This window comes from Oncorhynchus clarkii, chromosome 9 (assembly GCF_045791955.1).
Source record: "Oncorhynchus clarkii lewisi isolate Uvic-CL-2024 chromosome 9, UVic_Ocla_1.0, whole genome shotgun sequence".
In the NCBI taxonomy this organism is placed as follows: Eukaryota; Metazoa; Chordata; class Actinopteri; order Salmoniformes; family Salmonidae; genus Oncorhynchus; species Oncorhynchus clarkii.
Window position 1 is genome coordinate 66,872,998 of NC_092155.1, and position 15,851 is coordinate 66,888,848.

A 15,851-nucleotide genomic window follows, 5' to 3' on the forward strand; every position below is an offset into this window, starting at 1 on the left:
TATTTTTTATTGTTGGTGTTGTTGGTGTCTTTTGTGTTCCTGTGGTAACGGTTTTTCTCGAGGAGAATAAGGACAGTAGGACACTGACAACTTTTTGGAGCCAAAAATATCAGCAACATAATTATGGATTCTTGGAGCTCCATGTCATGTGATTTTCAGACCAATAGCGGCGTGGAAGTGGCATTGACGCTCCAGACTAAGGTGACGTCAAAGCGGTCAAGTTGTTAAGCAAATTGATTTTTGTACGGTGAAAGGGCGCCACCTAGCGGAGAGATTTAAGGGGAAAAGCCACGGAAGGAAGGAACAAAGGGGTGGAGAAAATATTTTGCAATCAGTTACATATAGCCGAAATGAAATATGGTTCAATAAGTAATCGTTAAGATAGGCTAACATAAAAACAAGACCGCGAAAATAATTCGATAAATATGATTATTTCTTGGAAGTCGCTGCAAACGCCACTATAGGAAAGTCACTTCGTTCTGGTATTCGTCAATACATTAAGACAATCCAATGGACGTACATATTATCAGCCCTACTCTCGGGTAGGCCTAGACTTGTTAGGCAAACTGATTTTCATAAGAGGTAGACTTTGCATTAAGCTAACCTATACAATCAAATAACTGTAGCTAGTCGTTGTTGCACCAGCAGTAACACAAGAACGTTTGTTCGATTAAAATCTATTTAAAATGTTAACCATTGTGAGTATTCCAAAGTGTATTTTTGTCTTTAATGACTTTAGCAGCCCTATTTTTCTAGAGCATTTTACGGAAGTGCTATTCCTTGTATGTGTACTCCTAGAAGTCCTAGTAACGCCTAAAGCATATTTCGGTGTTTTTTTAATCACCAAAAGCTAGAACATTCAATTAAATATGGCCTCTATGATCCATCTACAATTTATCACGAGTCTATTAAGAATGGTTGGTGGCAAAATCTTTTTCTTTACGTTTAGAATGATATCAAGGATTATTATAGTTCTGGCCTTTCTTATCCACTCCAACTCGTTTGTAGTTCGTGTGTAATGTGTCATTCATATAATTGCAGGCGTGATATCAAACTGAGGGAGAAAAATGAACATTTAGGCCACGTATACATTTTTTATTGAAGACAAAGGACCAGAACTTTTCTAGACAAATATCAAGTGTAATTTCATGTGTACATGTAGACTATTTAGCAGACATTTGTGTAGTTTTTTAAAAAATGTTGTACTAATTGAAGCTTCGACTCAGACATTCTTAAATCCATTGCGAATATATATGTTGTTACATATATACTATATTCTATAGTTTATACCCATTCTTAGAAAAAACGAATCTGGATATAACCAAAAACGGTTCCATGCTTGCTTCATATATGGCACCCCTTAAGGTTCAATATATAACCGAAATTGGGTTCCCAAAGGTTCTATATCGATTAATTCCATTAAAGAAACCAAATGGAACCCAAAGGTTCTATGTGGAACCCGTTTTGGTTCAGTGAAGAAGAAGCCATGCGGTTCTGATCAAAGAACCCTACTAAAGGGTCCTGTATAGAACCTTTAGGGATGCCATATATGAAGCAAGCAATATAACCTTTTTGCTTCTACTCAGAACCTTTTTTCACAGAGTGTACGTACCGTAGTTTCCCCATGAAAATAACGTCCTAGCATTTAAAACGTTGCATAACAATAGGGCTCTAGTTCATGTTTTCTGATATTGATAAACCAAGGCGAAAGTAACATTTTATTTTGAATTCATGTTTTTTTTAAATGGCTATCCATAAGTCTAGTGTTTTGTTGTTTTATACTCGAATATATATCCTCAACACGATTGATATTCCCATTACTAAGGTAATATAGTGACATCGACAAACAGTAGGCTACCAGGTTTAGCAACTACTGCCAAACAATGCAGGGCCCCTTGTGTGTTGAGTGTTGTTATTGCTCGTGTGTTGGCTATGACGCTTTATAATGAAAGGGGCAATCCAAACTCTTTAAAAAATATATATTTCATCACGAGCAATGATAAATAGGGATTATCAGACTTTGCACGTCTTGTATTTTAAACTGATGCAAAAGTGTAACAATGGTTACTAGGCCTATGTCTCATTTGAATTGGAACGTTGAATGAAACGTGTCCGTGAATTTCGAGGTTGTTTAAGTCTTACGACTTCTTCTGTTCCTTAAGTCTAATTCAGATAACACCAGAGCAATTTCAGTTGCATAGCAAAAAGTTCAAACGAACCGGATGAAAAAGGTTTAAGCATATTGACAATTAGAGACGCTTAGATTAATTTCGAAGCAAATAACAAATAGTCTAGCTAATAGCCTAACAGACATTCATGTACATTATTCATGTTTATGTATATTGAATGGTGTGATGCCAAGGCCATTTTCACCTAAAATAAATAATATTAGCTAAATGCTGTGGCCTATTTCAAATAGGAAGATTATGCTAATGCATATAGGCTGTGGAGAATGCTGATATTTCTCCACCAACCACTAAACGCTAGAAGTAATACCAGACTGTTTTGATTGGTTTCCTCACCTGTCCATCATTTCACCATCTTGTTAGAAATGGAATCCAGGACTCCGTTCAATCAGATCCGCTTTAGCCAACATCTGTATTGGGGTTGTTTTGGCGTTGTCCGAGGTGGAATTGCGTTAGAGCTATCAAATCCACAAGCGGCTCCTGGCAAATCCATGCGGCCTTGTTTACAAGTTGGAACCCTGGAATGTGAGATGTAATCTACACCTCCATTAGGATGATAGAAACCTTCATTATTTCGTTTAATGAATTTCAATTTGAGCGTCATTATTTCTATAACGCCTACACTTTCTCATTCTGAACTTCTAACGCGAGTGAGCTAACGCAGCTGCTCACCGTTTTGACAGCTCCAACGCAGCTACACCTCCAAAACCACCAAAACATCTGCTATGCAGGTGTCTGCTATCACCGGTTAGCGCTTGATCTGATTGAATCTAGGCCTCACAGTCTTCCATTCTAAAGCTAGAATTCAATTTTTGTAATCATGTCTCAGAATATGTTAACAATATCTAACACTGAAATTTACAATAAAAATGATATTTTTGTCCATGTATGCTCTTCAATGGCATGTAGCCTGTAGGCTGAACGCTATTTTTGTGTGTCTTGATTTCGGTCTGAACATTACCCACACACAAGCAACTACATGTAAACAATGTTTAATTTTTAGAGTAAGTTTAGTGCACCAACATAGTATAATTGTACACATGTATGGAATAAAAGGGATATTATGTTTATGATCTTACAATTTCCATTAAAACCACTTTTCTTGTTTTCACATACATGGAACCTGGGGTATGACTATAGAGACCTCGAAGACTCATCTTTGAATCTGTGCCATTAAGCACTTGTGACAGCATGAGCGCCATCGAGGCTATCTCCATTTTGAAGTAGTCAATTTTCTTCATTACTATTTCTTATCCCTCCTGATGACCCGGTTGGACATGACTCCAACAGGGAGCCCATGCTGTTATGGCCTTTTGGCCACTAGAGGCCTCTATCATTCTCTATGGGTATGGCAATATATTATATTCTATAAAATGAACAAGTATTCTCAAATGGGTTTTTATTGATTTGTGATAGAGAGATAATGTTAAATGCTGCTGTAATGTCACCTTTAGGAGGCTATTAAGTTTGCAAACTTAAACCAGCATCCTGAAATCATGACATTCATGTGTGTAATACCGATGTCATAACCTTGAGTGAAAATGCTGAATGCGTGTGTGTGAGTTGTACCTTACTCTATCTACCTCGACATTGTGGCGTTTGAGGAACATTGGAACATGTCTAATTATGACGTGAGATGTACGCACGTATGTTTAGGCCTACTTAAGCGTGCGCGCACACACAGACGTAGGGGTACGTTTCATTTGCTCGTAGGTATGTCATTTCCATTCGTTATATTACTAAATAGTTGTTGATTTGTATTTATTATAGAATAAGCAAAGACACATTTATGTTTTACGTCTTTAAACTTTATTCAGTCTACTAATATATTTACCATCATGCCGAGTAAAGAAAACAGACAGGCTACCCACATTCAGGATTACGCATAAGCCGCCCATCCCCTTCCCATGTTGCGCATATAGAGACCGAGGGACGCCAAAACTAGTTTGCATTGCAGGCCGCCATGACCACCATGATATATATTTCCAATTTGATGTAACGAGGTTGAGCTCCTTGCAAGCAGACGTCCACACCCTGTGAATGTGGGAATGTATGGCTGAGGCATGTACTTCTTAAAGACAATTAGAAATCAAAGGTGGTAATCGGAAAGCACACATTGATATTATATTACATTCCAATATGGTTACAAGGGACCAGCTTTGGGCTTTCATCACATAGGGGGAAGGTAAGCCACATATATGTACGTATAAGCGCATGTACATTGGAAATCACTATGGCGAGAACTCATTGCAAAACAAATATTAAATTGCAATTTGTATCAAAATTGACATTTTTCATTTTTGATGTAATCTATTTTTTGGTTGTAAGCACCCGTTCATTTGTTTATGCAAGAGGATATATGTTGAGTGCGTTATCTCCCTTCACGTAAGAACTCATTGCAGAATTATTTTCAAAATCTAGGCCTTTATCAAGTTACACTCTGAGGAACTTGATAGCGCGGGCTTGTGCTTTCAAAACACTGCGCTCCTATTATAAACCACGTTTATTTTTTTATATTTTTTTATTTAACCTTTATTTAACTAGTCCTGACATAGCACCTGACTAAAATGTGGAGAAAATGATTGAGCACAAACATAATTTCAAGAAATCCACCTTTAATTACAACGACACGTAATTTAGACAGTGTATTTATACTTCCCAACTGAAAACATGTATGGATAAGATAAAGGAATGTTAAAAACATCAACGAAATTAAATAGTCCTTCAGTACTCACAAAACACATAAACCATAACAATGACACATACATGGAGTCAAAAACACATACATCGAATTATTTGATCGGTGCCTAAAATGCCATACAATGCATTCAAATAACCATTAGCTACTATCACTTCGAAAAGAGTCATTAAAGATTTCGCTATTTGTTAGGTTAGTTCATTTTCAACATTCTTGAATCACCTGCCATGTACTTGCTCTTACGAAATGTCATTCTCCAGGCCGTCTCATTGCGTTCGTCTGTGACAGACCCGCCATTTTCCTTCCTAATAGCCAAGCGCCCAACGGGATCAGCTCAACTGAACCAACCGCTGGCTGCATAGTATCCATTCTCTCGTCGTTTCTCAGGATCAACCACGATCATCACATTAAAACTATAAGACAACCAAAACAAAATAAAATGTAATTCAATATCGAAGATTCCATGTAGGCCTACATTTTAATGACGTATGAATAAAAGCATCCATCAAAAGAATAACATGATGTTTCTAGTGTCCTATAACTTTATAACGCCTATTGAAGGAAAGGAAACAAAACAATGCTCTCCCATTGTGCGACCAACACATTCCGGGGTGAATTCTGGCCCCCTGTGGTTGATAGGCAGTTTGAGGAGCCTCGAGCCTCTGCAGTTAGAGGACGGTGAATATGTGGGGCAAAGAAATCCAACAAATGACCGACGTCATCGTCCCAGGGCCAAGGTTGGTGGGTGTGACAAGTGAAGTCTTCTAGCCTTGATCTCTGCCTTCTAGCATCTCCCTCCTCATCTCCTGTCACAAACAACACCCCCCTCTTCCGCCCTCAGTTTCATTCTGGAGGGGGACTGGGTAGTGTTACATAGAAAAAACACACACACACACAAAGAGAGAGAGAGAGAGAGAGAGAGAGAGAGAGAGAAAGAGAGAGAGAGAGCGAGAGAGAGAGAGATAACAAAATTGAATGGAATTCTGCATCCTCTCAAAGAACATAACCCAAATGCATTATCTATACATTATTTCCCACAAGAAACGATGGAAATATGAAATAGGTATTAAAGCTCATGCCAACATGTTATAAAACTTCTCATGCGTGAAAAAATATACATTTTACAGGGACAATAAAGTGTATTTACTGGGCGTGCTAAAGCTGAAAAAGTTACCTGCTGTAGTTTAATGGCATGGGTCAAAGTTGGACTCTCTACACATTCCTTTTTCTGTTCCCACTCACTCCCATTGGTCGATACCCCTCCTGCGCAAATTTCCGGGCAAAAGGGGCTCCTTGATTCCACTTTATTGCAGCGGGTTAGAGGTGAAAGCCTTGACATTATTGAAGTTCAAAGACTACTTTTAATTATAAATTGTAGTTAATACATACACGTGCAATCTTCCATAGACATATGCTCTGTGAGCACGCGGGCGCAGGCACGTAGGCCTATCCACACACACACACAATCTATCAAATCAGTCACACACCAGTGATGTTCTCGATATGTCCTCGATATTTATAGATATGCACATACACCTACCACCATTGACCTGGAATTCCAATATCTAATTTTAGGGGTCCGTTTTAATCAGAAATGTCTGTCTGCCATATGGCTAAAGTGTGTGTGTGTGTGTGTGTGTGTGTGTGTGTGTGTGTGTGTGTGCGCTCGCGTGCGTGTGTGTATCATATATGCAGTCGTATGTGCACAACACCGGCCCGAGGTCAGGTTGAACAGTGTAGTTGTCAAGTTTTTTTGTTCCGACAGCCAGTCTTACTTGTTTACTATTTACTGCGGAAGTGAGCACCATTCCCCCCGAACAGACGGTGCAATTAAGAGAAAAAATGTCAATTTAGTGCCTTTGTCTTTATGGCAGTGTCTAGACTGGCGATTCCATTTAGTGGGCACTAAAGAAGGATCCCGTACCTCTTTCTTTCTCTGCGTTTCTGAAATTTAGCCTAGTTTGCATGTTGTTGTTTGTGTCTAACCCGTATTTGAGGAAAAGCTCAAATATGCACTCCCATATGAATGTACCCCTCAACAGTCCCACAACACACTCCCTCAACTTTTTTGTCAGAAAATGTTTGCATAAAAAGGGAAGGCCTATTTCTAGATGACAATAGTTGATATACATAAATACCCCGAGAAATACCCCACTCAAATCCCTTAAAAATTAACATCAGATAGACTTAATGGTTAAAAATAAAATCTAAGACACAAATGCAGTCAGATGTTTTGGCAATCCTTTTCAACCATTGGCTACCACTCTTAATCACTTCCCTTTGAAAATGACCAGCAGATAGCCATGGTCAATAATAAAATCTATGACAAAATCCACCAGAGTCTGTTTGTTGTCTATATGTCTGTTTATTTCATAGGTATCTATATAATAATGATACACAGGCACAGCTCCATATTTTCCTCCTCATCTTCCATAGCCAACACCGAGCATAAAGCAAATAATTTAAAGGAGCGTTAACATTAAAGCTTTTAAAGTACACCGCTTGTTTGGGCGGTGCAAAGAAAATAGCAGCACCGAAAGGGGGTGAGAAATGAAAAATGAAATCATATTTACAATCACGAATGCACAGTCTGTACAAGGGAAACCATCAATACAAATTGTACACGTCACAGTTCTCAATGGCAAAAATGAAGCCTGTAAATACTATTTTGTGTTCAATAGTCTAGTCGAAAAGAGAATCGTGGTTTCATGGTAGGCTACACATAGGCAATACATACAACGACCAGAGGGAAGAGACATTTTTAAATATCCAATACAGGCCTATCATTGCTTCCAAATTGTGTGGTAACATTTAATATTCAACAAATAATATACTTGTGAAATGCACAAGTAAATACACAGAATTAAAATTCGTGGTAAATACATGGAAATTCATATGAACTACAGCATATCAATGATTATTATATCACCTGTAGGCCTACATCTGAAGTAGAAATTATTCTGTGCACGAAGGCTACAGGAAAATGGCGGCTTATTACGCATACATAGAGAAACCCCATATGTTGTAAATAGAAATAACCTCATCATAATATTTAGTTGCTCAACGTGGTTGCTGATCTGGGCTCTTTTTTGTAACTTGAACTTTGTTTATTACTGGTGATAAGAATTCACTGAGAAAAGAGTGTCATTGACCTTTGACTATAATCATTAGGCCTATGCTTTAACACTCCTCACATGCTCACAATAGAGGGTTTCCAGAAAAATATTGCAAACGATCTCTGCTTAATTTCTTTTCTTTCATTCTTCGATTCTGAAACCAGATTTTAACCTGTCGGTCGGTGAGGTTCAGCATCCGGGAAAGCTGCAGCCGTTTCTCTTTATTGATGTAAACGTTAAAGAAGAACTCCCGCTCCAATTCTCGAATCTGAAATTTGGAGTATGGACATCTCTTCTTCCTCGTGCGAGGAGTACCTGGGGTAATCAAACAGGAAGGACATGATCAACGAAAGTTTCAAGGAATAGTTTGTCATTCACGAACGGATATTCACATGAAGTTAAAGTAGCCTAGCTAACACGTATTAACATCAACATAAAGTACGTAGGCTCTTTCTGTGAATACACTATTCAGGTATTTCTAGAAGCATTCCTTTAATGGTACCAATTCTGTCAACATCCAACACGTAATATATCAAATCAATCAGCCATAAAGACTATTACATTATCCCACGCACTCAAAGTGCAAAGAAGTATGTGTTTATTTATTACAAATATACAATAACAAAATGTATACGGCTGCAGGTTGCGGGGCATTCCCATGGAATTCAACTATACATTTGCACACTCCTTCATGGTTGTTTGAAATGTTGTTATATATATATGAGATATTAATCCTCTTGTAAAGCTAAAATGGCTCTCAAAATGGCAATACATCACAGTTGTGGTCAACATCTCATGAAAAAGACTAAGTACAACGACATAAACATCTCTACAGTAATGCTCTGATTGTGCAACATTAGGCTACACAAACAGACGCCAATGTGTGTGTGTGTGTTTGTGTGTGTGTGTGTGGTGTGTGTGTGTGTGTGTGTGTGTGTATAAATCACTGCAAATTCAGACATAGATATCTCAGGGCTAACCGAAAGGAAAAGGGTTCTCAGTTCATACTGACCACAATTTACACATACCCATTCATAACTAAATGCAATACACATAGATGTGCTTTGATGCTAACACAAATGTAGCTATATAGACTACATTTGGACAGAATGTGTTTTCATACTCAGTGTTGGGGAAGCTACTTTGAAAATATAGTTTAACAAGCTATCAATTACTTCACACTGGAATAACTTAAGATACACTAAGAATACCCTTAAGAAACATATAACACACCTTAACTGGAGTAACTTTGAAAAAGTAGTTCACTTCATGCAAACAACTTAATGAAAAAGTATCATACCTTAATCTGACTACAAATGACAAGAACAGGTCACCTTGGAGTTAGATGTTAACATAATGTGTAATTTAGCTTATTTAACCCTAAAACTATGTTTCAAGGGAAAATCCGGCAGGTGGTCTGATGCAGAAAAAGAAAGAAAATTCCTGCCTACTTTACCCATCATTTATTTTAGCTACACCGCTACATGGCAAAAACAGTAATAAACTACTGAAAACAGTACCAAGATTTGAATTTATTTCAACGACCAAGCTACAGCAAATTTGAATGAAATTACTAGTTGAACTAGCCTACATGTAGTTCACTACTCCCCAACACTGTTCATACTGCGGTACAGAGCTTGAATTGCGGACACGAGCATGGTCCAGATATGGACACAAACACATAACCGAGTCTCTACGACTGATTCAATTTGTCTCCAGATACATATAAATAGCCTAGATGGATACTTATGGAGCCTGTCATATGGTCAATAGCTGAATTAAGAATACTAGTTTGCCTCCATGTGCACAAGGCTAATAATCTCCCAGCATCTTTTAGTAGGGTTAGTTTGCATGCAAGCTGCTAAAAGAAAATTAACAAGATACAAAAAGCAATGTTCTGCCCAATTGGTTTTTACTCACGACAGACCAAGGAGAAAATCCCTTAAAATGCCCAACGCAAGTTCATGATCAAAGTTAGCATTTGTCACAATAGCGCGCTCTTAAAATTTCACGGACTCTAAGATAGAAGCGTCTGTGTATAACATTCTTTTTTTCAAAGCACTTTCCCATCGTAAAAAGTATTCTCGTTGTAAGAAAGAGCTTTGTAGGTTACAATAAAATCCTTTGAATGCTTATAAAACTCCACATAAAATCTGACCGACAAAACACTCGGCTAGTCCCTTAACCTTTCTCCATTTATAGCTTCGGTACCTACTCGAGTGGCTGTTCTTGCTGGCACTGCCGTCCTTTGTGGCTGAAGAAGTACACGAGCCCGAATGTGTATGTTCCTCCTCATCCTCTGGGTCCTTGTCCTGGTCTGGGGCGCCCAGTAGAGCCGCTGGCTGCTGGGACTCTGTTTCCAGTTTACTAGCCTCGCTCTTATGTAAACAATTCTCTGCTGACTGATTGTCCGCGCCGCAGTATGCGGTCTCAAAAAAGCGGTCGAAACCTTGAGGGAGGACGTTGTTTTTCCCCACTCCGGGGTAGAACCCTGTGGAGGAATGGTTGGAGCTGGGATGGTGGTGGTGGTGGTGGTGATGACTGTACACACTCTCGTTCGTTTTCATAAGCATTTCTGTCATGGTGGATGACGGAAGACAGTCCCTGTGCACCAGATCCTCTCCAGAGTAGCATGATGCATAATTGCTTCTATGGTGCCATTTACTAGAAGGGTCCAATCCATAGGAAACTTCCCGTACCGGCTGCACGTGAGGCAGATTTGAAGAATATGGGTAGGTTATCTGCCGCGACGAGGCCTGTGGAAGAAACGTAGAGACGGCGGAAAATTCGGGGACGTAGTAGGTGCAGTTCGGGAGATAGATGTTTGAGGCGCAGCCCGTTCTGTCCCCAAACTCGGATGTCCGGTCTTTGTGCGTCTGGGAGCAGAAGTTTCCCAGATTCACCGAGTTAAACATCTTTCCCCCGTACTCCGTACTATAGATAGATGTTTTGGATTCGAACTGCAGAAGGGGGAAATTTAGGAAGGCAAGATGACGCGCAATCCGTCTAAGTCGCCAAAGACACGTGATCGAAAGTAGATATTGTCATATATCAATTTGGAACACTTGGATGTGTAGTAGTTCACTTAGGTAAGATCTAGGAGGTTTAAACGATTAATTTAAACACCACAGGAGCACTAAGAAAACCAGTAACATAATCCTGTTTGTTGGCTTAGGTTATGGCAATTATAAAGATAAGCTTGAGTATGAGGCTATTTGTGTATGAGAGTGGGCTAGGGTAGCATGTGATATAGCAGACTAAATTTGATTTTGAATTCTACAGGTAAGACCTTACTATTATTATGACTATTATGATTATTATTACTACTACTACCATAACATAGTATACTACATGTTGTATATTGTTCAATAGCATATAGCCTACTGGTAGACAGCAGAATTTACTCTCACACATTGTAATGTATGACTAAACACTACCAACAAAGTGTACCGAGATCACTGTGAAGTTAAAACAAATCCATGCTTTACAATGAGACCAAGATTCCAACATCACACTCGAAGCGCCCCTGTTTTGAAAAGTGTGTTTTCACACATAGCCTAGCAGGCTTTATGCGATTATAGGTAAATATCTATCGTGAATCTATGACTAACCTCTCTGAAACTGCTCCTCATCAAGGCAATGATTGTGACTGTTTTTGATTGATATAGATGTTGTCTTTTAAGATATTGCAGTTTTGAAATGTGGGGTATTTTTCATCTAAACCACTTTTATAGCCTATATTTACATTTTTAACAGCCACTAACAGACTAACATTTCCCTATAAGGAAAAATAAACATTAAAACTCAATGTTCAAACTAAACATTTTGAATACGCATTTGGCTACATTCACATGTTTGAGGGACATTTTTCTATTTAGTTTTTCTCCGGATGGTATTTTATTTTATCAAGACATGGCCTTGATGGAAGCCTATATCTTTGGTGTTGTCTCAAAATAAATGTGAACTAAACGGGAATAAAACAAGGATACACTACATACTGTTTAAGGTGCCTTAGTTCGACAAAATCAGTCATTTTCTTCATTATTTTCCTTTCTCTTGGATCATGTTAGAGCTGGAGGAGAATAGCCGAGAAACTCAAGACCAAGGTTCCAGGCTGAACGTGGAGGAGAGAAGAGCACAAGTGAAATTTAACCTTGGTCGACGACGGCTGTCAAAACAGCTGTAATCCACCAACCGCGGAGTGTAAAATATAAAATAATCTTAACTTTGAATTGCAGAAATGAACAGTGTTTTAGAAAATGATAGTCTACTCGAGAGGTGACCTAGCTATATTTAAGCTAAAAGTCTAAAGGAGACAATTTCTTTTGTTTTGAATTAGGCTTGAGGACATATTTCTGCTTAGGCCCCACAGTCTCACTGGGCAACAAATGAATCGATTTGTCATGGAATACTTTCACTCTGACAGCTGTTGAGAAGTAAGAAATCCTCTACTGTATGCATATCTTTAGGGCTACATCGTGTAACTACCGTACATAGATGCCTGATTAAATATGCATTGTTTTCCGGAGAGAAAACAAATCTCGTTTTAATTGTGGTCCCAGACAGAACATACATTGGTTATTACCTTCAAAATATACATGACGTCTGGAATCCCCATCACAAACGTGGCTGGGCCATGTGATCAAGTAGAGGGATGTATGGTATTTAAATCATGTAATTGCATTTATTCAAATAATACCTCCGTGTGCGATTTCTCTTATGTGGGAAACTTTCACTGTTGTTGAATCACGTGAACCCTACTGGCCAATCATCAATACAAAGTAAAACTATGATCATTGTATTGATTATGACAAATATCATTAACTTCCTCTGTTCCAAAATATGTTTTCTGAAGGGTAATCTGTATGCAAATGATATAATTGCATAGCCCAAACCCTATTGTTTCAATAATTAAAATGTTTAAGATTGTGAGAGTGTGTAATCATGTAGGCGCATTTTGGTAGTCGCCTTAAAGCACATTATAAGGAAGAAAAGCCCACATTACGTCTGCTGTTCCATTTAAACCATCAGAAATAAATAATACTATAATAACTAGACCTAGGTATTTTGGAGAGGTATGTGGCAGTGGCATTGCAATATGTTTGTTTACAGACCCCTTTCAGAAGATAAAAGGTTGAAGTACACGATGCCTGCATCCAAGTACAAAGAAAGCAGACAGCTGCCTAGACACAGCACTTGAATTTGACCACTAAAATCTTCTACGTGCCTAACCATAAAAGCCGAATGGCTGTAAGAAAAAGCTAAATACCTTTGTTCTATAGAACAGTGAGAGGGAGAGTAAGGAGTTAAAAATGTGTGAACACTGATAAGTTCTACCCTGCACATATGAAGTAGTCTAACCATGCAGTCATACTGTCTAAATGAAAACACAAAATGAACAATTCCACGTCACACCACAAGGGACGGGTAAAATAGCTTATGTTGGACAAATGTTACTTAGCTACCATTAGTTAGTCTGGCTATATATAGCCTAGAGCGCAGTGAGTCAATTCCCTCTCGTTCAGGCTTGTAGCGTCTAATATTGTAGCCTAATAGAACATGGTGAAAGTTTGGATCCTATAATGACATTCAAAGACTTTGCATACCATATTGGGAAACCATTGAAATATCATGACGCATGACCATAAACCATATGGATATAATTCAGGCCCTGACAGAAGTATATTGCATTATATAGGCCTATTTAATTATTCAGGTTTAGACAATCCATAAACGCACAAAAATAAGCGATAGCTCGACTCTCAAATGCATAGGCCTAAAGCTACCTTCCAGTTTAAGGAAGGCTTAATATTCATATTTCGCAAGGAATTCTATATCTTGGATAATGAATATCACAAATCATGATTGGATTATAATAGCGCTTTTTGCTCAAGGCGCTTTGCATTATTTAGGAGAAGCGCGCCTTAAGAACTGATATAATACGTTTAATTGGGAATTTCATACATTCCAAAAAGTAAACTAGTCAAAAACATAATAATGAACCATTCATATTGACAGGTTGCAGAAGACGTACTGTCGTTGTGCTGTTGAGTCAATTCAATAAAGAGTTCTAAACGGCGCTAATTATCCAAAGCCAAAAACAACATTTACTGTAAACGAAGCCTCCACGCAGAATAATTCATTATTAGGTCCTTTGTGGAATTCATTATCGTCGATAGCAAGACAACAACAAACAAAGTGCATAGTAGCCTTCATGTAATAGCCTTCATGTCCATAACACTGTCAGATATTCAAACAGAGATGCCAACACATTGTCTGTGGTATTACATAAATGGCATGCCCACAACACTTGGGTAGTAAGGAAAATGAACACCGTGGGTAATCCTCCTTCGAATACCTAAAACGATTAATGTCTTACGGGGCTGAAGCTCTAAGGCCATCATTCGGGGGATACGATTTACCATGTGTTTATTCTTCTTGGATTTAAGTTAAAGTAATGGATTTTAGTCTGTAATATTCCACCCACAGTAGGACCCTGGAAGTGGATGGCTGGTGCGCCATTTCTCGAAATAAGAACCAACTGGGCACAGACGTTATTTCAAATTCTATTTCATGTTGAGTCAGGGTAATTTCAATGAAATGACGTGGAAACAACGTTGATTCAACCAGCGTATGCCCAGTGGGAAGGGTTTCCTTCACTAATGTTTTTGACTAACTTAGGTCCCTGACGAATATGTCTACCACACGCAGCGATGTATGATCATAAAATGTACGAAAATACAGGCAGAGGCTTCAACTTAGTAGCCACACATGGCATTTGGAGTCCTGAGAATTTCCTGAAAGAAGGAGGTGTTGTAAATATTTGCCATTCTCTGGTTAAACATCACTGTTCGTGAGCACAAGCTTTTACGACTATGTCAGGAATATAGGCAATGTATTTATACCTCGCACCACTATTACAATGGTAGCCGAAATGTTTTTTAGAACACAAATAACTATCTGGACAAAAATTAACACTAAAAAAGTACATGGGAATAAGTTGAATGTGTACACACAAGTCGTAGGCTATTCTGTTTATAGCCTATGATCGATACCATGTCTATTGTGTGGTCTGGTTCATAGCCTTATGGACTATTCCTATTCCTTAGCTTTTGGGGAACAGACAATGCTGTAAATAATTTCATCATCCACATTTTTGCTTTTGTGCTCCAGACACAGACCTTGTTTCGTCACCACCACGCACCAAAATGGAAGGAAAGCACAGTTATCCTGTTGAGAGGCGCACGGCCGGGCCGGCGCGCCTCATATTAAAGCGGTCTGAACCAGGGCTAAATGTGGGGAGCGTGAGTAATCATGTTACTGTCCCCCCATGGCCTAGATACATTTAATTGGATGTACGTCGGGCTGTTAAACGTGGTTCTATGAGCTGCGAAGAGTTTCAAGCACAACAAGAAAGGCCCTTATTTTTACTGAGGTCTCAGTGAATGCACCTAGCTTGAACGCATTTGTATTGGGAACCAGTAGGTTACAAGATCAGATTATATAAACGCGGTAAAAGGGCTCTCCAGAGTCTATTTGTGGACTATAGGAGCACAAAGGTTGACAAACCATTATAGGCCGTTGATTAGTCCTCTCATCACAAAGATATACATTCAAGTTAAAGGAACTCCAGTTTTTGGACATTTAAATAGCTTTGTATTATTTTGCGGACAATAATTTGGTGTGTTTTACAATAGTTTTTTACAATAATGATCAATGAAATGTTGTCATCAATTCTGTGAAAGTGTCAAATTATTTCACACATATTGGCAATTGATTTTATGTTTATCTTCATCCATATTTATCCAGTGATGTGTTGAAGTAGAAATAAACGTCTGCTCTTCTGAGGAG

At 38.5% G+C, this 15,851-nt stretch overlaps 1 protein-coding gene across 1 annotated transcript; it reads right to left on the reverse strand.

The window, feature by feature from the left end:
- Positions 1-8,082: 8,082 nt before the first annotated feature.
- On the reverse strand, positions 8,083-11,048 carry LOC139416786 (homeobox protein Hox-C11a-like). The gene is given in 3 exon segments (XM_071165854.1): positions 8,083-8,315; positions 10,216-11,015; positions 11,017-11,048. Coding segments are annotated over 3 exon segments (1,065 nt in total).
- Positions 11,049-15,851: the final 4,803 nt, after the last annotated feature.